This window comes from Otolemur garnettii, unplaced genomic scaffold, assembly GCF_000181295.1.
Source record: "Otolemur garnettii isolate 467f Iridium unplaced genomic scaffold, OtoGar3 scaffold00098, whole genome shotgun sequence".
Taxonomy (NCBI): Eukaryota; Metazoa; Chordata; class Mammalia; order Primates; family Galagidae; genus Otolemur; species Otolemur garnettii.
Genome location: NW_003852493.1, coordinates 437,089 through 459,835, shown reverse-complemented (window position 1 = coordinate 459,835; position 22,747 = coordinate 437,089). Strand labels below are relative to the sequence as shown.

The window sequence follows — 22,747 nt, the reverse complement described above, 5'->3', positions numbered from 1 at the left end:
TATCTCCTGCTAGGCTAGAGAGCTTCTACATACTTTTGCAGTTGACAGGCTAGCTTCTAACTAGTAGATTGGTAGGACAGACAACCCTCCCTGGGTGTGAGCAATCACGTGGGGCAAAATTACAGTGGGCAGCACCAGGGGCCTGCCCTGGGCCTTCCCAGGAAACCTAGATTTCTAGCTAACTACCTAACAGTATCATATATCCCAGTGTAAAATTAGTTCTACAGAGAAAATTCCAGTATTTTGAGCCTAAGCAGACTTAAGGAGGGCTGCTTGTCAACTCAGTGCATGTTAGGGGATAGGGAACAAGAGTGCTGAATTCTGAGTCATTGGTAAACATATTTTGTGTGTGTGTGTGGGTGGGTGGGAAGGAGACAGTCTCAAGCTGTCACCCTGTGTACAGTGCAGTGGCATTACAGCTAACAGTACCCTCCACCTCTTGGGCTTAAGTGATTCTCTTCCCTCAGCCTTCCAAGTAGCTGGGACTACAGGCACCCAGCAATTTTTGTTGTTGTTGTAGCTGTCGTTTTAGCTGGTCCAGGCCAGGCTTGAACCCACCAGCTTCAGTGTATGCGGCTGGCACCCTACCCACTGAGTATGGGCACTGCCATGATACAAACATTTTTAAAACAAATGTGGCCAGGTGTGGAGGTTAACCACTACAATCCTAGCATTTTGGGAGGCTGAGGTAGGGGGACTGCTTGAGATCAAGAGTGCAAGACCAGACAGGAGTAACCAAGAGACCTTATCTCTATAAATAAATTTTTAATTAGCTAAGTGTGACTCATGCTTGTAGTCTGAGCTTCTCAAAAGGCTGAGTTAGAAGGACCGGGATTTTGAGGTGACAATGAGCTGACTGTTGGCATCACCCCACACTAGAGAGCAAGACCTTATCTCAAAACAAAATAAGTGCATTAGGTGCTTGTGTGGTTCTAAAACTAGAGTCTTAGTAACTGCATAATTGAAGGCAGCAGATAAATCTGTCCCAGCCACACATCAAAAGAAGAAATTATAAAAAGAACGCGTAGGGAATGTGATTAAATGGCTTTTAGGTACTTGTGCAATGAAATGTAAAATACATTGGTTTTTCTTAAAATCTTATTCTGGGGTCAGTGACTAGCCCCCCCCACCCCCCGCCATTGGTGTTCATCAGGTACAAAGTTTACATTGGTATGCTATTGCTATTAAAATGAAACTTCAAATAAATCGTATAACGGGTGTAGTGGAAAGTGCATTGAACTGGAAACAAAGACCTGAGGCTTCTACATGCTTTTCCCCTTATTATATTGGTAACCCTGAGCAAGTTGCTTAATTTTGCTGAGTTGCTTAATTTTTCTGAATGTGCACAATTGTGGTAACAGGCCTGTGACAAGTAACATTAAGACTACTGCATGTAATCTGTAAACAGCGAAGTGTGAATAATGTATGCCACAGGGGTTGTGACAAATTTTTTTAAAGCTAATTGAAAGGTTTTTCTAAAATTATAATTCCCATTGTTTCTATGAGAATATGCTAAACATTACCCACAAAGTTTTTAGATGACTTGGCATCATCGTTACAAATACCACTGTGTGTGCGCAGTGGGGGCCAAACTGCTTGTGTATAGTTTGCCAACCTGTGTGGTTGTCAGGTACAGGGTTACCTATTTATATTTGTTCAATACCCTAGTTAAAACACATTTGAGGGGTGGCAACTTGCCAAAGAAGTGTTATTTCTCTGGAAGCAACTTTTATAAATACGATTTTAGGGAAGTATCAATCTGTCTTATTCCTGTGATCCATACAGCAGATGGTCAAGAGTTTATAGAGGGAGGGATTCTGAGATCAAATAGGGAGATGTACCTGTTCCTAGAAGGTTAGAGTCTACATAAATCCCCCTAAATGTACCATTGAAAAATACAACATACAGAATATTAGTGTAAATAGTTTTTATTTGCTCATATGCCATGAAAAGACCAGAAAAGTAACATGAATTGCTTTTATAAAACATTTCTAATATTGCTAAGAAGCAGGCCCATTAATAGACAAATAGAAAAGAACATGCCAACATTATTGTCTATTTGTAGAATAATAAATAGGCAATTACTTTAACATACTCATATCAGCATTGAGTTTTGGAAAACAGCTGCTTTATGGTAAATGGTCCAACTATTTCTGTTACATGTTATGGTCAGATTGGCATTTCATCAAAATGAGTGTTCAGTAACCAGACAAAATCTTGGCATGTTCTTTTTAAAGTACACATTTATGGAAGTGTGCCAGCAGGTATGCTAAAGTGAAATGTGGTAACAGATCCCTAAGCTGTCCTGGTAGTTAAATATATATTAAAAAAAAAAAAACTATAAGTTAAAATAACATTCAGATTGTATAGCATAGGCTGATGCATTTTTAAACAATATTTACAGTATCACCTAGAGGTTTAGGTAGGAATTAAAGAGAAGTGTAAAAACCATAAAAAACTGCACCAATTTTATAGCAAAATATCTGTACATTTAAAAAGATCATATAACTACACATTATCCAAGGAAAAAGGACCTTTACCAAGGGATTCACATAAGCACAACATAAAATAAGAAATTCAGTGGTTAAATACTATACAATAAACTTTACAATTAATATATTGATGTAATGTACCAAGAAGGTAAGCCAAAAGCAGAATGTATATTATGAAAGTACAAATTTAACTTCAGTCCAGTTTTTGACTTTGGAATGGATCAAGTGCCCTGCTAGAAAAGAAGGAAGAAACAGCGGCTTAGTTGGCCATTTAGTCCCATTACATATTAAACTTAATGTTAATGTTTTTCAGTGACTTTTTTGTGATTCCCTATAAGTAATCTGGGAAATATAGAAACAATTTAGCTTTGACACATGATGCCAAATGTACCTTCTCCAATTTACAAAAGGAAATAGAAGGAATGAAAACCCTGCGATTGTCAGAGGAGAATAAGGCCAGGTTCCTAACACTAATCTACTAGTAGATGTAACTTTGAACCCTTGTTGATAGAGCTAGAAAATTTCTCCCTGGCTAGCAAGGCACTAGTTTCTATAACCAGGATTAACCCATAGTGGTCTTTAGAAATCCTAATACTGATCACTGAGATGTTAATTTTAGTGCTAATTAATAAATATATTTGCATTAAAAAGCTGCCTTTAGCTGAAGAACATAGTACTGCAAATAAGTGTTATACATTTTATGCCATCATATCTTTGCATTCATACTGGTAAAGGTTTCTTATGACAGCATCTTTCCCTAGCCCAGAAATAGAATGTCAAATAAGTCATTGTTTGAATGACTTGTGCCACTGCGGTTCCAACCTGTTTGTACTTTGCTAGAGCTTGGTTATGAACAGGAGTTTGTCATGTGACTTTTCCCTTCTTCCATGTTGTAAGTCTTTAGAAACACAAAAGTGTGATGGATATGTCTGAAACACAAAATTAATTCCTTAAAAGACATCTCAGCAGAGGAAGCCCACAGCAGATGCATCCGTGTTATTTACAACTTATCAGAAAACAAGGGTGGGCCATCATGGGACGATCACAATGGCAGGTAATGAATTGAATATGAAATTTACATTTTGGTTAAAAAAATGAATAACATACTGGTGTGTAAAAAGATACCTAATCAAATCAAGTCCTATTGCTTTGATTAATCTGAGCAGGTACTTCCATTTTTAGGCACTTGTTAACAAGGGTTGAAAAGAGCCCATCATTTTAAAATTCCTATGTGTTCGCTAAATCTGAGCCCTTAAGAATATTTTGTGTGTTCAAGGCTGCAGTTAAATAGTAGCACATAAAAGTTCATGTGGGCAGTTTCATTTATGCACACCCTCTATTAATGCAGGCAGGTCTTGGGTTCACATGGTTATTTCGGCACCATTAATAGAACGCAAGTTCTGATCATCAAAGCGCCGCCTGACACTTCTCCTCACCGCATCGGCTCGTCTGTATGGCTGGTTTCTAAGATCTGTAAAGAGGAGAGCTCCAATGAAATAATAGCAACCTTTAATATCGTGTGTCTAAGCAAGACAAAGGCCAGCTTGGCAGCCAATCAAAGCAGCTTGTGTAGAAGAGTCAGCTAATGGGCCCTTCAGACTCATCAAGCATTGAATCAAGGACATGTACATTTGTACATCTTTACAATCAAAACATGACAGTACTGCTAGGATTCTGGGACTTCAATAGAGAAAAATGCATACATTAATTTTATCACTGGCCAGAGAGTCTAAAGTCTTATTTTGAAATGTTTTTTCAATTGGAAGCAGCTGTGGCTTGTTGTCTTTTTTCTGGAAGCCTAAGTATCAGCCACAATTGCAGTTAAGTTTTAAACTACAAAACTAATAAAACAGACTGCCCTGTCCTATCTTATCCTTAAAGTTTTAAAAAGGGAACCTCAAATAATGTCCTTTAAATAATGGAATACAGGTTCCGTTATTTTCATTCCATTATGCTAGTGAAGGTTTTTTGTTCTGTGAATTAGAAACAATACCTACTGAACACTAAATCTAAAGCAAAATAGAGTAGAACCTCCCATGGTTGACCATTTTCCTACATTGACCCCCTTGTTAAGTTAACCTAAAGAGCAGACATGTAACATAGGTACTAAGGCCTAGTTTCTTATGTTGATCATCTCCATATGTTGACCAGTTTGTTGCAATCCCTTGGGTGGTCAACTTACACAGGTTCTAATGTAATACTCCATTTCCTGAACATTCTTTTCTGCTACATTGCCCAGGCTAGACCATTACTCCTGGGATCAAGTGATCCTCCCAAGTAGCTGGGACTATAGGTTTGTAGCACTGCACCTATCTCTACCACTCAATATGTTTTGTTTCGTCAACAGGGAGAAGTTCTATGGGCCCTCCTGCATTTTTCAGTTTATACTGCAATGCAGAATGCCTGTGGTTAAAAAAAAAAAATAGCCTTGTTGAATGAATGAGTCCATCACTGCATATCAAGTAGGCACTGCTCCAGGAACATTATGTAAGCACTCTAAATATACGTGCATTCTTGAATAGTGGAGGTAGCCTACCCAGCAGATGGCTTCTTTCTAATGGAGTCAGAGTATAGTGAAAAAAATAAAACAGGGTTTGTATGTTTTCCCCCTTGTTCAGTTGATTACTATTTATTTCTCTTCCATTAACTTAGTATTGCTGACTTTGCTAGAAACAGTCTACCTTTATAAATAACAGAAGTAAATCATCTTAGTAAATTGAAAATGGAGCTGATTGGCCACACTTGGCCCACAGACTGTTTGCTTCACTGTACCCCACATTTTAAGATACAGTTTCATAATATTAAAATTAGTAATTACCATAAAAACCAGGGTTTCTAGCTTCTTTTGAAAAATTGGAAGTTGTAGCAATAATAGGCCCAAATTCCTATATGGCAATAAAAAGCTAGAGCTGAGACCTGTGCTCTCAGGTTCAGCACAGTCCCCAGCAGCCCTGTCACCCTCCTGACTCCTGACTCCCTGGGATTTGTAACCTTGCCCTAGTCTTGAAGTAGCCCTCTTGAGCCCCTGCTTCCTACCCAGACTGGTAAATGATCAGAATTCCATTTCTGGCTAAATATGATATGTAGTATTCTGTGGTTCTTCATTCCTCTGAGCAATTAGTTCTAAAGATCTTTATATTTCCTGGCCAGGACCTGCTTTCAATTCCTTCAGATGGCAATGGGGTTAACTGAGTAACTTGAAGGCCAAGAAGGAGAAAGGGAAAGACAGCCTAGCACTCAAAGCAAGTATAATCAGCAAATACCCTTGCTAAAGCCATCACACTTGAAAACAGAAGCAGGCCGAGAAAGAATCCCACAGAGAGGCTCAAGCCTCACATCACTGGAATGTGAGGTACAAGGACTTCTCCCTGGTCAGATCTCACCAGTATTAACCTCAGCCATAGATGGAAACCACTGATCTGCGTACAGAGAAAGGAGGAAGCTAAGTAAAAAGTGATGCTTGCCAGCTCTGTGTATCCTCCACCACCGGTGTGCTAGAAGAAATCCTTACCCTCGAGTGAACATTTGGAAATTTAGTGATATTATTCTTCTTTAAGGCTAAACAGAAAAAAAAACAAAAACACAAAATGATGGTTAAGTAAAAATGGGATGAAAATGGAAAGCAACTCAACTTAGTGCTTAACATTCCTGGGCATGTTAGCCAACAGAGGAGAGAGTGGGAGGTCGTTACTGCAAGTGTTAGATGAAACAAGGGAGGGATGAGTGCATCTTCCCACCCAGCTCTGTGACCACCCAGTTCCAAGCTGCTTTGAAGATTGGCTCCAGAAAGATAGATAATTCAGCAGCAAAACTGACAGCAAACATCAGCCAAGCAGATGACAGGTTCTGGCCTGTTAATAAGCACTGGTGGGTAAGTGCACTGCAGAGCAGGCAATGACACACTATGTCTTTTAATATGTTCACAGGTAGAACATACGTAACAAGCAATTCACAGTATGGTTATGCCACAGAAGAAACACACACTCAGTTCCATGTCAATCTCAGCATGAGAGTTGATCAATGGCTATTTCCAATTAGAGTATATACCTCATCTCTTTTCTAATCAATCAGGCACTGGAGAGAACTTGTTCCTTATTAGGCATCAAGAACTAAGCCCAGGAAATTACTTCTTGGAAAAATTTGATCATTTTTTTGAATTCTAAGAACAATGGCGTTTTCTGATGATAGGTATTTGCAGCCAGTATCTCAGGTGCCACACCATTCTGACTAAAGAAGCAGGTCCAAATGTGATCTCATCACAGAAGAAATACCCTGGGTTTGACATGGAACAAAGCCAACAATGAAGGGACATTAACAAGATGCTGGGGAGTACCTGAGCCATAGTTTTCACTGCCTGCCTAGCTCCAGCATGGAACTGCTGAAAGCTCAACTTGGGCATGACACTCAAAGGGAACAGAGCTGACCTGCCCCAGGTATGGTGTTGTAAGTCTATAGCTTGCCTAGATCAACACATATAGCCTTCTAGGTCAAAAGGGCTTCCTGTGTTAAGCTCTGATTATGAGTTCCATCATACTATGGCCTATAGGACACAAAGGCCTAGTTTACAGCTATGTATAGTTTACAATTCCTTCTACAAATCATTTTGCATTGTTAGAGCACTTTGTAGCCCTGAGCACTTTTATATAGTGGGTCATTTTACTATTAAAACATGATAACCAGGTTCAAAAAAGGGCTATGTTAATAATATATGTAAACCTATTTGCAACACAGTTCGTGCTCAGTAAATGTTAGGTACAGGAGTTGTTATTAATGACTATCATTTTGTGTTTAAGGATATATGTTACAAGCAATCTACTTGGTCCCAATCATGATTCTCAGAGGAGAGCTGTATTTACTATTTTTCTGAAAATTTCTGCAACAAATTCATTAATTCAACTGCTACATAAGCCCAGACTATCACCACAATACGGACACATATGTGTATTGAAAATATGTGCGAGCAGTAATGACTGAAATGCAAATCCATGCAGCACAAGGACAACACGAAACATAACATGATTCCATGCGAGCATGTGGGCTGGCCCTGACAGACACACAGAGGGGACGTAAGGGTCAAAAAACCTGTAGCAACCTTTTAAGAGCATCAGGTGAGAAAGAGTAATAGTTTAGTAATGGTATTCCTCAGTGAGAACAGGTTCGCAGAAAAACCGAGAGCCACGCTTGGCGGTGCGAGCAGTAAAGGGCACAGTCTTCAGCACTGCATCAAAAATGACAGCCAAACAACACAAACAGAAGAGAGTAAAAAGCCAAGATCTATTGCATTAGTTCATGACCAGTGCTTTGTTAATCATACCCAGGGACAGGGGTCAGGGTGGGGGATAATAGGAGAGGGGAAAGGAAATATATACTCAAGTTAGTTCATAAAAGTTCAAAAGAGTTAATCTGGGGCTTGGGAGTGAGGCAAAAAATGGAAACTATTCCAAGGAGAATAAAAATTGCCTTATAATCACCTTCTTTGGTAAATTAATGGTTTAGATCAGGCAAGTAGAAAATGTACATTCATTTTAGAAAACCAGGTGTCACTGGGATGGAGGACATACTAATGACAGAGGAACTCCAGGTCCTTACTGTGCGGGCCTGGATGCTTCCCTACCTACATGTTAATTCTGTAGCACTGAGAACATGAAATGCTTACCTAGGAAGGAGATTTCTTCCTGGTCTTGTTCAGAGTAGAGTTTCCCCTCAGGTGTGGCAGAGACAAGGAGAGATGCTAAACAACTAGGGCTTTATCTGCAAGCCACTGCAGCGTGTACACTGAGATACCAGTCAGCACACATGTGCAGAATGTGTATGCCCCACGTGTAGAAGTGGCATTTCCACCAGCCACTGATCTACTCACTCAGGACCTTCACTGCTTTAATCTGGCAAGTAATTATCTTACTGACTTTGTAATTTAATTATCTATTTAATTTTCCTGAGTCTGAGCTGTTGAGAACACTTTATAGTTCTTACAGTTTGGGATCCCAATTTACAATGCTGTCTAAACTATAACAAGAAATGAGAAGTCAAAAGTATAGAAATTATATTTTTAAAGAATTAGGACAATTGGGAAAATGTGAATAATGACTAGGTATCTGACAGTAACCAACTTGTTAGATTTGGGGAAGTGTGATAATATTGTGGATGTGTTTTTGTTTTTAAGAGTCCTTATCTGGTTTGTTTTGTTTTTTGAGACAAAGTTTTACTTTGTCACCCTGGATAGAGTGCTGTGGCATCACAACTCACAGCAACCTGAAACTCTTGGGCTCAAGTGATTCTCTTGCCTCAGCGTCCTGAGCCCACCACAAGGTGCCTACCTAGTTACTTTTAGAGGTGGCAGTCTTGCTCTGGCTCAGGCTGGTCTAGAACTTGTGAGCTCAGGTGATCAACTAGCTTTGGCCTCCTACAGTGCTAGGATTACAGGAGTGAGCCACCGCACCTGGCCCTTATCTCTTGAAGATACATACTGAAATATTTCCAAATGAAATTAGGTGTCTTGGACTATGTTTCTTAACAACCCCAAGGATTAGGTATGTTGGGGGGGAGTGCACACATGTACAAGATTGGTTATAAGTTGATAATTGTTGAAACGGATGAGGGGTACGTGGAACTTCATATTGTTCTCATGTTTTTGCTATTTTTTGGACCACCTCATAATAAAAAACAGAAGTATCTGGAAACTGATGACATTCATGTGCAACAGACATGAAAGAAAAGTCACTTGCTGCCACTGCTGCAAGACAGTGGCTTGAGTTATCATTTTGAGCTGTAAGAGGACATACAAAAACCTGGAAGAATTGGTTCAAGGAGAAAGCATGAAGCTTTTCTTTTTAATTTAACTGGACAAGAACCATGCTGGGTTAAGCACAATTCTTAACTAATAGAATAACCAGTCCCCCATCCCGGACTAGAAGCCTGTTGACTCAGCTACTTTGAATGAGTAAAGAGGCTTTTAAAGGGTGGGCATGGACTGTGTTAGTACAGAGCTGAGTAAGTCTTGTCCACAGTACTTATTAATCAGGCAGGTGGGTACAAGTGGCTGTGAGGAGAAAAATGGAACATGATGACAAATTGAAAACAATGAAAACCCATTAGTAGAAGGAGCCCTGCTGAAACCTATGGAGTTCTAATGATATTAAAAAATTAAGACTTTTCAGAGAGCATCAGGGCAGTATATGTGCTACTGTAAACATACTTAAAGCCCTAGCATGGACTCTCTGCATAATTCCGGATCTGAATAATCAACTTGCCAATCCTGGAGAAAAGCAGCTGCAAGTCTGCATGTGGCCCCGGCGAGGTGAGGCCAGAGGGGTCTCGATAGGTCACAGTGAGAAAATATCCTTTACCTGTGATAATATCTTCAATGGCACCATCTTTTCCCTCATATACATGTCTGTTATCTTTAACTTGACGCCTTCGTAATTCCGCAATTAACTCTTGCTGCTGCCTCTTTGATTTATGGGAAGGAGACTGAGAAGAAAGAAGGGCAGATGTTAACAGAGCCAGGGGGAGTTTGTGAAAATTCAAAATGAACCTGAGCATTATGTTACAGGCTCAGCCAAAACCACACACAACACCACCCCAACATTCTGTTCAGATACAGAAACATTCAGAAAGCTTCTGGGAAGAAAACAGAAGGTTTCACTAAAGAACACGTAAAATTCCACCTGGCAGCAATGGGGAGGCTGGCAGTGAGCAGCAGCTGGTAATAACCACAGGCCTTTTAAACTTTGGTGCAAAGGATCATGATGCGGAAATGTTCCCTCCCACTCCTCCTGGGAAGGCCCTCCAGCTACCAAGACCAGCACCAACGGGCACCCACACAAAACCTCTGGATGCTGAGCCCTCCAGTCATCGTCAGGTCGTCTGGTGTGGCCTGTCTGTATATCCAACTAAGATTTAAGTTCCAGATCTCTATAAAAGAGAACTGCTACACATACCTCTTTCCTATAGTTGCTGAACAGAGTAACGAATGAACAAATTTCTGTTTGTCAAGTTTCTGTGCCAGGGAACAAAGTGGTAAGGATCCCAACTAAGCAAATAGGGGTTGTTGTCCCACTTGCCCAGAGGGAAGGCCTGGTCTCACAGGATGAGCCTGGAGCATCCTACCTTTGGGTCCTGCTGCTCCATCAGAGCTTCTTGCTCGAGGAGTTTTTCCATGAGAGCTTGTTCCTGCTTCTTCCTCAGCTCATTTTCCTCCTCTGCTTGCTGGGTGAATGAAAAGAATCAAAAAGGTCAAGTCACTGTAAATGACAGCAGTCAAGATTTTTAAGTCATTCTTCGAGAATCCTTAGTGAATCAAGAGTTAGAGGAAATGGAAGGGTGAGATCTATACTTTATGCCTGTATTTAATTCTGATTTTGGGCTTCACTGTCTATCATCTCTTCAAAAGCTGGGAGTGGAGATTCATCTCATCCAGCAGCCTCCCCTGATGACCCTCTGGGTTCTTGACCTGCCTCTTAGTCTCAGTCCCACATGTTGGCGGGGACCTACCTTATTCTCAGCCGTGCTCAGTGATTTTCGTGTTAGTTTGTTTTCCTTCCTTAATCTGTCTATCTACCTATAGCTTCTCTGAAAGCAGATCTAAGATCCCTCTGCCTTTTGCCTATTGCTGGGGGGGAAATCTCCATTCCCTAGGCCTCTGTTTCCTTTAGAGGGCTCACTGCAGTGACACTCCTGGGCTCTCTCCCCACAGCTCATTCCTTCCCAAGGGAGGCAGAGTAACTAGTCTGATGAATCCAAGAGACAATTAAACAGGTTCACCTCAGCACAGCCCTCTTGGGCTCTCTCTTTTGAAGCCAGCCTCCCTGAAGAGAATTCTAATTACCGAGCTGTGAAATGACAGGAGGGTAAGTCATCTACCTAATTTAAGCCTGAGCTAAGTTCAGCGATATCACATACTCCAGCCAAGCTTTCATCAGTAATAAAATTTACATCTGCATCTCTGTTGCTTTTGTCTTAAGTTTCACTGTGGTGCATACTTGGGAAGAGAAAAGAGGGATGATGTCCTAAAACCCCAATTTCTACCTATAAAGTCCCCAGGTCAGTGCCAGGCTGGGAGGTTGTTATTCCTCACGTGGAGGACAATATCCTGTAACATCACTGACGGCGAGAGCACATCAGCAGGGCCAGCTGAGACCACAGGGAGGAATGATAAGGTGTAAGGGGCATGCTGATGGACAGGCTGTGACCCTCCATACCCCACAGACCACCAAGGGCAGCTTCTCTTTAATTCTGCTCCACACACCTCCCTGCTGAAGCTTGGGGCTTTGAAACCAATCTCAGCCATTTTGCAGCCCATCTGACTCAATGTTATAATGGTGTATATTTTCTCTTTTGACTTCGGACTTTCAGGTTTTTATGTAGAGGACTGTGGTCACAAAACATGGCAAGAGCCACCTCAGGCCACGTCTGCAACCCACAGCACCCCAGCCTATGGGCTACTGAGCACCACTGTCAGTGGCAGCTGGTAGCCAGTGGCCTGCTCATGTTCACAGTTCTCAGTGCTGCGCACGTGGGGTTTGTGCTGTGTCTGTGCTCATCTTCACTGCCACAGACACTTTCCTTCTATGTGGGTCACTAGACTGTGTGATGGTCCACTGTTTAACTTCCAGGAAACACAGTTGACAGCATTCTGTCTGATTCACCCCTGCGAGTTTCAGCTTGCTCAGCTTACCAGTGTTGTTGGGAGGGCTTCATTTATTTCCATCTGCGTGAATTTCGTTTTTTTTTTTTACTTTTTGTGTATTTGTAATGACCAATGTACTAACAGCTTGAGAAATCACTGCTACATTAAGCCATGCTAAGAGAAGATGACTAAATATTTTGACCTTTGTAGTTTCAGTAAAAGGCCCAAGAATGACTCTCCAAAGCATTGGCCCCTTGTGGTATTAGAGAAGTGTTGCCCTATTTCCAATGGGATTTTTAAAACCCTGCCACATCTCTCCTTCCCTCTGCAATAAACACTCCTTCTTCTTCTAGTTTCCTAGGTGGGCTAAACTCTTCTAATACCCTTTTTGTCATTTCTCAAAGGACAAACTCCTGACACATGCCTCCTTGGGGGACATGCTTCTTCAGGACCACAGCCCTGAATTATATCCAAGAAAGCCTCTTATGTGAAGGTAGGGCCATTTACTGATCCAAATAAAGCCCAGAGAATGCCCATCTTTAATAGCATCACCCTTCAGGCTGCCCTAGAGGAAATGTTGGTCTAACACGTGGTAAGGCCTGGGCCAGGACTAACACAGGCAGGCTCTCACTCTCCTCAACCTAAGGTACAGCACACCCCTTGGCCAGAGCTTAGGGTTCACTTCCACCCATTAAAAAATTCCATGGGAGGCCTGGATTTTCAAAATCCTTCACTTTGCTTGCCTGGGTGAACAGTCAATGGGGCAGAAGTGGTCTTGGAGCATCTCACTTGCCCCACAGGGCCAGACAAGAGCTTTTGTGTTGTGGCTGAAGCCCAGGACTGGCTTGGTGGAGAAAGGGGCCACAGTAGCCTGGGGGCCCATGAGCTCTCAGCCTCCCCAAGGCCAGAGACCACTGTTTCACACAGACCACCCAGATCTATTACCCAAAGGAGCTTAGAAGCCTCTGCAGAGCAACAGAGACTCAACCATATTTCAAGGATGGTACCTGCTTAAGAGGTAATGACGGGGGGGCTATAAAGCACACTCTCCTATTTACCTTATATGCTTTCACAAACCGGACGAAGACAGGAAAGAAGACAGAGGGTGGCGTTGTTTTGGGATTTTCTCCAAAATACTTCACAACATCATCAAAGGCATCCTGTGAAGCAGTAAATTTCTCTTGAATTTCATTAGTTGGAATACTTGGCCTTGATGTGCTAGGGCCAGACTTGAAACAAAACAACAGCAAGACAGTGGCTCTGCAGCTTCCCACCTCAAAAGTCTCCCTCACCTCCCTATGATTTACTGCCTCTTCAGAGGCAACCAGACAGGTGCAGTGGTGGGACACAGCAACTCATCTCCAGGACCTCCTGGTACTTCTACACAGAGACACAGCCACACGGTATGAGGAACCATTTCTTCCAAGAGTTTCCAGGGCCATGGTAGGAAAGGATCTTAGAAGTCACTCTAAATCCCAATCCCTTCCTTCAGTTCTCCTTATGACATCCCCACGTAAGGTACACTCACTCTCTGCTTGAACTCTTCTATGATGCAAGAGCACCACACAGCAGGGCCATTCCATTACACCTGCTTTCTGAGTTCCCCCAACCCTCTGCCTCAGCCTTCTATGATGGAGCACAGTTCATTCTGACTGCTTTGCAGGTCTGCCTACACGGCAGCAACCTCTTGTGTAGTATAAGATTTTAAGGTCAAGATCTACAGAAACCCACTGTACCAGAAACACTGCTTTGCTGAGTACAGGCCTGACACATGTTAGGTGAACTGAGCAGAGAACCCATGCTGGGGGTGTAGAAGTGCAAAGAGGGGGCTGGCCGTGGTAGCCAACCCCTGTAATCCTAGCACTCTGAGAGACCAAGCGGGTGAATTGCTTGAGCTCAGGTATTTAAAACCAGCCTGAGGAAGACCCAGACCCTCTTCCTACTAAAAATAGAAAAACTGAGGTAAGAGGATCTCTTGAGCCCCAGAGTTTGAGGTTGCTGTGAGCTATAATGATGCCACAACACTCTACCCAAGGCAACAGAGTAAGACTGTCTCAAAAAAAAGAGAGAGTTGAAAGAGGGACAGGGAGGGCCCTTATTAAGGAGGGTCAAGGGGCAGTGCTCATGGCTCAAAGAGTAGGGCGTTGGCCCCACATACCAGAGGTGGTAAGTTCAAACCCGAACCCAGCCCCAGTACCACCCCCAAAACTGCAATAATAATAATAATTATAATAATGATAAAGGTTTTCAAAAAAAAAAAAAGGAGGGTCAAATCCCCAGATTTTATAATATAAGGACAACACTGGAAACAATCCCCCCATAATAATTAGTAGTTCATAAGGTATCTACCCTCCAGACAGAGGGAAGGGAATGCTGTTTCCCCAACCCAGGGCCTGTGCCTCAGGTGGCTTTAAAGCAGCAGTTCTCAACCTTCCTAATGCCGCAATGTATTCTCATTGTTAAAAAAAAGGGTCGCGACCCACAGGTTGAGAACCACTGCTTTAAAGGATCCAGTGTCTTCTCTGTGGGTATTGAGGGTGCTGGTATTCACCTGTGCGATCTTGGCATCATCCTGTAGCTTCTTCAGCTTCCCCTCGTTGTTGAGGATGAACTCCTTCAGCAGTGTGTTGTGGTCATGCATAGTGTACTCCCTCTTGGTCAAGTCCATGCCTCTCTGGAGCTCCTTGACATCCAGTAAAACATTCTCAAGGGAGACTGAAGTAGAGAAAACAATGTCCCAGTGAATCTCAACCAGGAAAACAGAAATCACTGCACCAAGTTCTCAGTAGAGTCTTAGGCTTACTCAAGTGCCCTGGGTCTAGTTTCCAGCTTCCAGCAGAGACCTTTTAATAATATGAATAATTCACAAAGTGTTCACTAGCAAGCACAGCATTAAATGTGCGCTAATTCATTTGCACCATTAGCCCATGCTGCCAAAGAGGAAATGCAGCACAAAGTGGTTATGTGGCCTGTCTACTGTCATACTGCCAGTAGACAGTAGGAAATTCAAGTAACAACTATGAACTCCAAGTCTTGTGCCGGTAAGAGACAACTATTCTATGTCTCTTAGAAGAAATAGCCAAAGATCTGTCATCCTCTACCTTCTAACTCTTGCATTTCTGTGACTCTCCAGGAGGGGGCAGCAATTGTCCTGTTAACTGCAGATTGTATTGATGGCTAGAACTCAAAGCAACCTTGGACAGCTTGCCTGCTTCAGAAATGTTTAGCATGACCTCTCCATTTGCAGCATGCCACCTTCCAGAGCAGGCACACTCCGGACTCCCCTGAGCCAGCTTTCCCCATGGAGGTCAGACTCCACCTCTGGCTCCCAGCTGCCTGACTCAGCTCTGCACACAGAAGAACAAAACAATGCAGTTTGTTTTCCCCTCACTAGACTTACACAGTCCTAGTCATCTCTGAATGCCCAGTACTCATGATGGTGCCAAAAAGGTACACAGAAGGCACTCAAAGCGTTCACTGGATATACGGAGTGAATACATGAAGGAAGTTGTGCAGGTGTCCTCAAACTACGGCCCGCAGGCCACATGCAGCCCGCCTAGGACATTTATCTGGGCTGCCAGGTGTTTCTTCTGCCACTGCCTGTCCTTCTTAGCAGCCGTCTCATCCCAGGGCCTGCAGTCTGGCCCTCCAGTGGTCTGAGGGACACTGAACTGACCCCCTGTTTAAAAAGTTTGAGGACCCCTGGTGTAAAGAATCTGTATTGGCTAACTCAGGCACAAAAGAACAAACAACAGCTTGGACAGGGAGTGTCCCAGGCTCCCCAATTTTCCCACTGATCTCTTTTCAGATGATATATTTTGGAAATCCCATTTGGGCCTAAACAGCTGTGCTGGTACTAGTCAGTAAAGTAGGAATTCACTTTTTAAATTTTTTCTTAATTAGAATTATGATGCTTCTAATTTAAGCAAAGGGATGGAAATTGTGCTAAGTGCCTGAGTGAGCCCCTAAACTCTCAGCAGGTCTGTCCAGCCTGCATAGCATTGTTCTTCATATTCACAAAACCATTTCCATCTGCCTCTCAGTCTCCACTAGGGCTCTGGCAGCATCCATGCCAGTAACAGTGTATCTAGCACCTCATTCATTCATTCATTTAATCACTCGCTCATTCATTTATTCCCACCAATCCAATCTGCCAGGAGCTAAGAGAATTATAAAGATAAATTAAAAACTCATTATACCCTTAGAAGTATACAAATTACAGTCAACATGCAAATGTTTATAATAAAATTTGAGAAATCTCATACATGAGGGTCGTATGAGATGTTTTTTAGTAATAATGAAGAAGCAGCAGCCGTTTACCCTGCCTGAGGAAGTCAGAGAAAGCCTTGCCTCAAAAATTCTTTATTCTGGGGTAGGCCTTGGGAATCTGAATTTATAATAAATACAGGCTGCTTATGGTTCACCCATGACAATTTGAGAATTACAGGCTTTTAGCTAACTCCCAGGTCAATTTGCATGTAATTCCCTTTACTAACCTAATATTCTTTTGGAAAGACAAGATACATTGGATGATACCTTATATAAGAAGTAAAAAGCCTTGGGTTCAAGCCCTGCTTCTATCACTTTCTACCTACGTGACCTTGGGTGTGACATTTAACCCCTAAAAATACTGATTTTTCTCACCTCTAATATGGGGATTCCTTGTGCATCCCAGCTCCCTTAGAGCCACTGATGATTTAGATGAGGAAATATATAACTGTTATAGCAAAGCAGTAAACAAGAAGTACTGAAAATTTAACTAGTGTTCACGGCAAAAGTAAAATGTTTAGAACTACCATCTGAGCAAGTGGCACAAAATCAAATTAAAAGCATTTGTTGGGGCCGAGTGCAGTGGCTCATACCTGTAATCCTAGCACTGTGTGAGGCCAAGGTAGGTGGACTGCCTAAGCTCAGGAGTTATAGGCCAGCCTGAGCAAAGTGAGACCAGTCTTTACTAAAAACAGAAAAACTAGCTGGGCGTTCTGGTGGCCATCTGTAGTCCCAGCTACTCAGGAGGCTGAGACAAGATAACTGTTTGAGCCCAGGAGTCTGAAGTTGCAGTGAACTATGACATCACAACACTCAACCCCTTCCCCACCAAATGGCAAATGAATGAGACTGTCCCACCAAAAAAAAAAAAGTGTTTGTTGAATAAACGAGGGAAAGTACATGCATTTCAAAGACCTGGATCTTTCCAGAGCAGACACGGAGATGTCACCTTCACACCCATGTCCACTATTGCTCTCAGGAGTGGGCCACACCACAGGCCTTCTGACATCTTCCTCTTGGCTTTTTAAATGGGTTCTGAAGAGTACTTGTTTCAGCAAAGAATAGTTTCCCCATGATTAAAGGCATTAAATACCCAAAAGCGATGTTAATAGCTATAATCTAGTACCTGCAGCAGCTTTTTCCACATAATGAAGCTCATTATAAAATAGGGACACTTGATGATACTTTTCTTTGACAACATTTGATATATAATGCAACAGCGTCTGCTTTCGGTCCGTTGACTTTGTGTCTAAGAGCTGACAACGGAAGAAAACACAGGTTAGGCGCAAGGGCAAGGGATGATGAGAGAGCTCCCCTGACGATTTCTCACCCACAGTGAACAGCTGAGGACCGTCTCAGAGGAGATTCAAGATTCAATTTGCTCTTTCTATAATGATGTGCTAAACTTTAGGGATTACTCTAAGCACCTAATAACAGGTCACATCTTTTTTAGACAGTACTTACCCCATCTCTGTGGCTTCGCTCTGTGGTTTTAGTTGCCCACAGTAAACCATGGTCTAAAAACATTAAGTGGAAAATTCTGGATATAATTCATAATTGTGCACCATTCTGAGTACCCTGATGAAATCCTGTACCACCTAGCTCTGTCCTACCCAGCTGGTGACTCCTGCCTTGGTCCAGCAGATCCACACTGTGTTAGCTACTGTGCATCCATCTGGGTTATCATCACCAACCACAGTACTTGCATTTAAATAAACCTTATTTTAGACTCAGCGCCCATAGCACAGTGGTTACAGTGCTGGCCACATACACCGAGACTGGGAGGTTTGAACCCGGCCCAGGCCAGCTAAACAATGACAACTGCAACCAAAAAATAGTCAGGTGTTGTGGCGGGCACCTGTAGTCCCAGTTACTTAGGAGGCTAAGGCAAGAAGATCTCTTGAGCCCAAGAGTATGAGGTTTCTGTGAGCTAAGATGCCATAGCACTCTAGCCTGGGGCAACAGAGTAAGACTCTTGTCTTAAAAAAGAAAAATAAATTATACCCTGCTTTCTCATCTAGACACAAAATTATCCATTTCTTTACGTATTCTTCATAAATATTTTAACAGCTGAAAAATAGTTCACTGTATTAGTTATTACAAAGTATTTAATCATTTCCCACTATGTTGGACTTTTCAAAATGTTGCTAATTATTTGCAATTATAAATAAAATATAGCATTCATAAGTCAAACACTTGAAAAAAGGTTCCTAGAAATGGAAATACTGGGTCAAAGGGTATGAGTATTTATAGGTTCTAAGTGCTTACTGTCAAATAGTGTTCCAGAAAATTTGTGCCAGTTGATCCTCCCACTAGCAGAGAATCTTCATCCAAACCTCCTACTACCCCCACTTCCAAGAGCAGACCCTCCCCTCACCAGGGCTTAATCTCTGCCAGCTGTCTGTCCTCCACATAGCTCTCATATTTCCCCTAGTACACTCACCAGATCTAAACTCTGAAGTTTAAATCCATAAACCGCTCCCCTTTTACTGCTATTCATGTAGTTTCCAAGGGCCAAGATGATCTGTGAGAGAGTCAGAGAGAGAAGAGAAGCCCATCAGTACAGCATCCCAGGCCGACAGGGCAGCTCTTCATGTATGGATACAAGGAAAATGTCACTTGCCTCCAGAATTTTCTTGAGTTTCTGGGATGACTTTATAGACACAGATGCTGCTATAATTGCATGTAGTTGCTAGATTCCAATCAGAGAAAGGAAAGGGGAAGGAAAAAAAGACATGTTAAAAATGGGAAACAAATTGAAAACTAAAAAGTAACAGAAAAGAACAGGTTTGCAAGTATCGATGATGAGATTCTACTTCTCCTAAGCATCAGCTTGTCCTGCTATGTCTTAAGTAACCATATTGTTACCTGCAACGTCTTAAACTATTCGCAATAACACATGGTATTAGGAACATGCTTATCATAAAAATCTATAACCACAGCCAGTAAGACTGAGTTAAGAGCCAACCAGCTTCTTCCGGCAGAACTCAATTTCCTGCCCACCACGACTAATCATGTCATACAATTTATATGCTTAAATGGAGATATCAAGAATGAAAATGGGGGGAAAAAGCAAAGGGATATAATACCCTTCACAAGTTCTCAGAATATGTTTTAAAACATGCACACACTACCTGGGTGGCGCCTGTGGCTCAAAAAGGTAGGGCGCCGGCCCCATATGCTGGAGGTAGCAGGTTCAAACCCAGCCCCAGCCAAAACAAACAAACAAAAAAAACATGCACACACCATAGTCTGTAACTAACAACTTTGTTCTGAAACAGAATTGGGAAAGAACTGAAGTTTATGATATTCTTAAATCTAAGGTTAACCCAAGAGAATGAGAGATATTCGGCTATTATTTCTACATCAACCAGTTTACAATAACAAACTTGCAAGAAAGAACTCTCACAGCGAATTTTATGCTTCCAACGAAGCTTGGAAGTCTGCTCACTAAAGTATACGGATCATTTTTAGAAATGAAAGCCACGTTTTCAGTTCTGCCAACCCAGCTGGAGGACTAGCATCTTAAGGAGGGAGCCAAATTTGGGATTTCCTCGTCCTCTATACTGAAGCGTCTTTTGAAATCCAAAAGACATCTGTAGACACCAGGAGAGTAGCAATATGGAATATGGAAATTCACCATTTTTTCAAATTTATTTCACATATATAATGTGTAAAGTATGGCTGAAAATAAAAATGCAATCTAGAAAGTTCTGGGAAGGCATCTTTAGGGCCCATTACACTGAGTATAATTCAGCAGGAAAGTTAAAAAAAAAAAAAAAGATTCTATATCTGTTTGGCCCCCACTGCCCTTCCAGAATTAGTCCACTCACAGGAGTCAGCATCTGAATGCTTTCAGCAAAGTTCCCAATGAAAGCCATGATGGTCATCTTCTGCATGAGCCTCTCGATTTTACTGAACTGCATCATGAACCGATCTTCATCTGACAAGTTCTCCAGGGGCTTCCTTTCCCGCTCGTAGAGCCGAAGCACTTTCACCTCATTCTCAGTTGGCAAGAACCTCATCAAACATTCTACAAAGTCTACAGGCAATGTCTTCAAGTCAAATCTGAAGACAGATGTGGACATATTAGCATTCGAGAGGAATCTCCCACCCCTTTTCACCACAGATCCATCTGGTTCAGTCCCTCGTCTACATACAGTTTCTACAGCTTTGCTGGGAAGCCTCCTCTCGACAAGTAGCAGGTACCTTAACTGGTACTTCCTGAGAAACTACACCTCCACAGCTGCTGTCCTAGTATGCGAGGCTACTAGCATAGCTCCAAGCCTCTAGAAATCAAGATTAAATAGGAGGAGATAAAATCCAGCCTAAAGCATCTGATGGGTGCTGTGAGCACACGGTTTATAAGCACTAGGAAGTACTGGGAACTGAGGACATTAATGCTGTGCACGTTATTACTCAGTATCTGGTCGATTATGTCCAACATCTTGATTAAACCACTAGGTTTGAGAGTATTTTTTTCTTCTTTGGCGAAAAAAAAGTGCCGAATGCCTGTACTGAATGAAGGTTTTGAGTTAAGTGAGTAAATTCATTGAAGGCATACCAGGTCTTCGTGGATGTACACTCACTTTGAACACATGAAGTATTTGCTACAACCTCTACTTTCTATTATTCTCTGGACAATCTTTGTTTGGTCAAGTAATAGAATTACATTTAATCATCATGAAAACACAGCATATGAAGATTAAAAACCAGGCTGGCTATCAAGTTTCAATATCAGAAATCAAAGGAGGCAATAGATAATTAGATTATGACCCTGGCTGAAGGCACCAAATTGGAACAAAAGATTTCTCAGGGTCATTTACACCTCTAACAGTCTCTAATTAAAATTTATGAAATACCAATTTATGGAAAATTAGTTCCTGGAACAATTTATAACACTCTCATCACAATTGAAAGTCACCAGGGCCCTAAGAAGAGCACAAGTAAACCCAATGCCTTTTATATAGTTCAAGAATAAAAAAAGAACTTTGTTTAAAAGTGTCTTGGCATTTCTAAAAGCAACAGAATTCACATTCCTATTGTTATGAATTAAAATATGCAACTGTATCCTATTTGCATCTGGCACTGAACTCTATCATTCCACAAATACCATCAAATTCGTATTTAACAGATTTATATAGAATCCAGATACTCCAGAGAAAACTGACATTTTCTCTTTTTAATTCACATCTGCCACACTCAGCTCAACTTTCTTTTTATGTGAGCGTCGCTGTAGGCCAACACGAGAGCCTGCTCAGATAAGAAGTGATGTCACAAACCAGATGTTATTCTTCTAAAATAATTAATTGCTCATTTTAATACCCAGCAGTCCCGAGGGTAATTTCTCGTCCACCTCTTTAGGGTTAGCATCTTATTCAACCCTGACGCAGCACATGTGGAATAAGGGAATCTCTGAAGTGCAGACGTCGAGAATTGCTCCATCTTTTATCTTAGGTCTTGACTCACTATTGAAATACTTCTGTTACCGACTAATTCATAACTTTCTCATTTTCATTTTTGCCCTAAACTTACTCGGAAAAATCGTTCAGAAGGCCCTGCACTTACACATGAATAGCTTTACATATCTCATCAGCCGTCTTTCCGGCTTTCCGTAGAGTGATGGCAAGGTTTTTGGCCCTGTTTGCTTCTAGCAACGTCACTTTGCTTGATCCCTTCTGTGTTATCTTCTGTTTGCTTGAAGAAAGATCAATGGCAGGACCTTGGGCTTTCGTCTTGAATATTTCCTCAAATTCATCCACATTTAAGTCCTGAGGTAGAGAACGATGACATTGGCAAATTGGGCTATACTTAAGAATTAAATCAAAAGCCACCACTTAACAGTTTCTTTAGCAAAGATCTTTACTTCTCTATTAAGGATCTGTCTGTGGCTGTGGCTTGCTCTATTTTTCCCCATTTTTGTTAAAGTGCAACTTCTGCCACATGTACAGAAGTGAAAGTCCAAAGCAAATCACCCATCCCAACCAGTTCAACTTCCTTTCAATGATCAGCTTACAGATATAGCTGCCACAGATTAGAACTATCCCCCCTCAAACGAGGGGGTGGGTGTGATAACTAAGTTCTTACTTATTGTTCATAAAGGGTTTTTATGGCCTACAAATTAAGGGAAGGAACTGTGTTAGATACACATTTTGTGGCACACACTGGGGATAATCAAAACTATTCCGTTTTAACATAACTGTAAATGTAGTTTGGGAACCATCTTACAAAATACAAATTTTATTCTTCAATATTCTAAATCTGTTTCTTTTTTACATCAAAGTACTTAAAACACTGAAAATTTATCTCTGAATCTTCTAGGTTAACAAAACACCCATGTTGACCTCACTATACAGAC

At 41.7% G+C, this 22,747-nt stretch overlaps 1 protein-coding gene across 4 annotated transcripts in view; it reads right to left on the bottom strand.

Moving 5' to 3' along the window:
- Nucleotides 1-1,903: 1,903 nt before the first annotated feature.
- Nucleotides 1,904-22,747, bottom strand: part of FMNL2 (formin like 2) — a 323,617-nt gene continuing 302,773 nt past the window's right edge. The window contains exons 17-27 of one of the 4 annotated variants that reach the window (XM_023516789.1): nucleotides 21,958-22,160; nucleotides 20,223-20,457; nucleotides 19,013-19,081; nucleotides 18,833-18,913; nucleotides 17,516-17,645; nucleotides 14,672-14,835; nucleotides 13,179-13,280; nucleotides 10,602-10,700; nucleotides 9,839-9,962; nucleotides 5,957-6,050; nucleotides 1,904-3,963 (exon numbers count right to left, since the gene is read on the bottom strand). In XM_023516789.1, the coding sequence (XP_023372557.1) occupies nucleotide 3,963; nucleotides 5,957-6,050; nucleotides 9,839-9,962; nucleotides 10,602-10,700; nucleotides 13,179-13,280; nucleotides 14,672-14,835; nucleotides 17,516-17,645; nucleotides 18,833-18,913; nucleotides 19,013-19,081; nucleotides 20,223-20,457; nucleotides 21,958-22,160 (1,302 nt within the window). In that variant the 3' untranslated portion in view covers nucleotides 1,904-3,962. Of the gene's footprint in view, nucleotides 3,964-5,956; nucleotides 6,051-6,255; nucleotides 7,711-9,838; nucleotides 9,963-10,601; nucleotides 10,701-13,178; nucleotides 13,281-14,671; nucleotides 14,836-17,515; nucleotides 17,646-18,832; nucleotides 18,914-19,012; nucleotides 19,082-20,222; nucleotides 20,458-21,957; nucleotides 22,161-22,747 lie in introns of those variants that run through there. The other 3 variants (XM_023516791.1, XM_012808972.2, XM_023516790.1) reach the window with 3 other exon arrangements.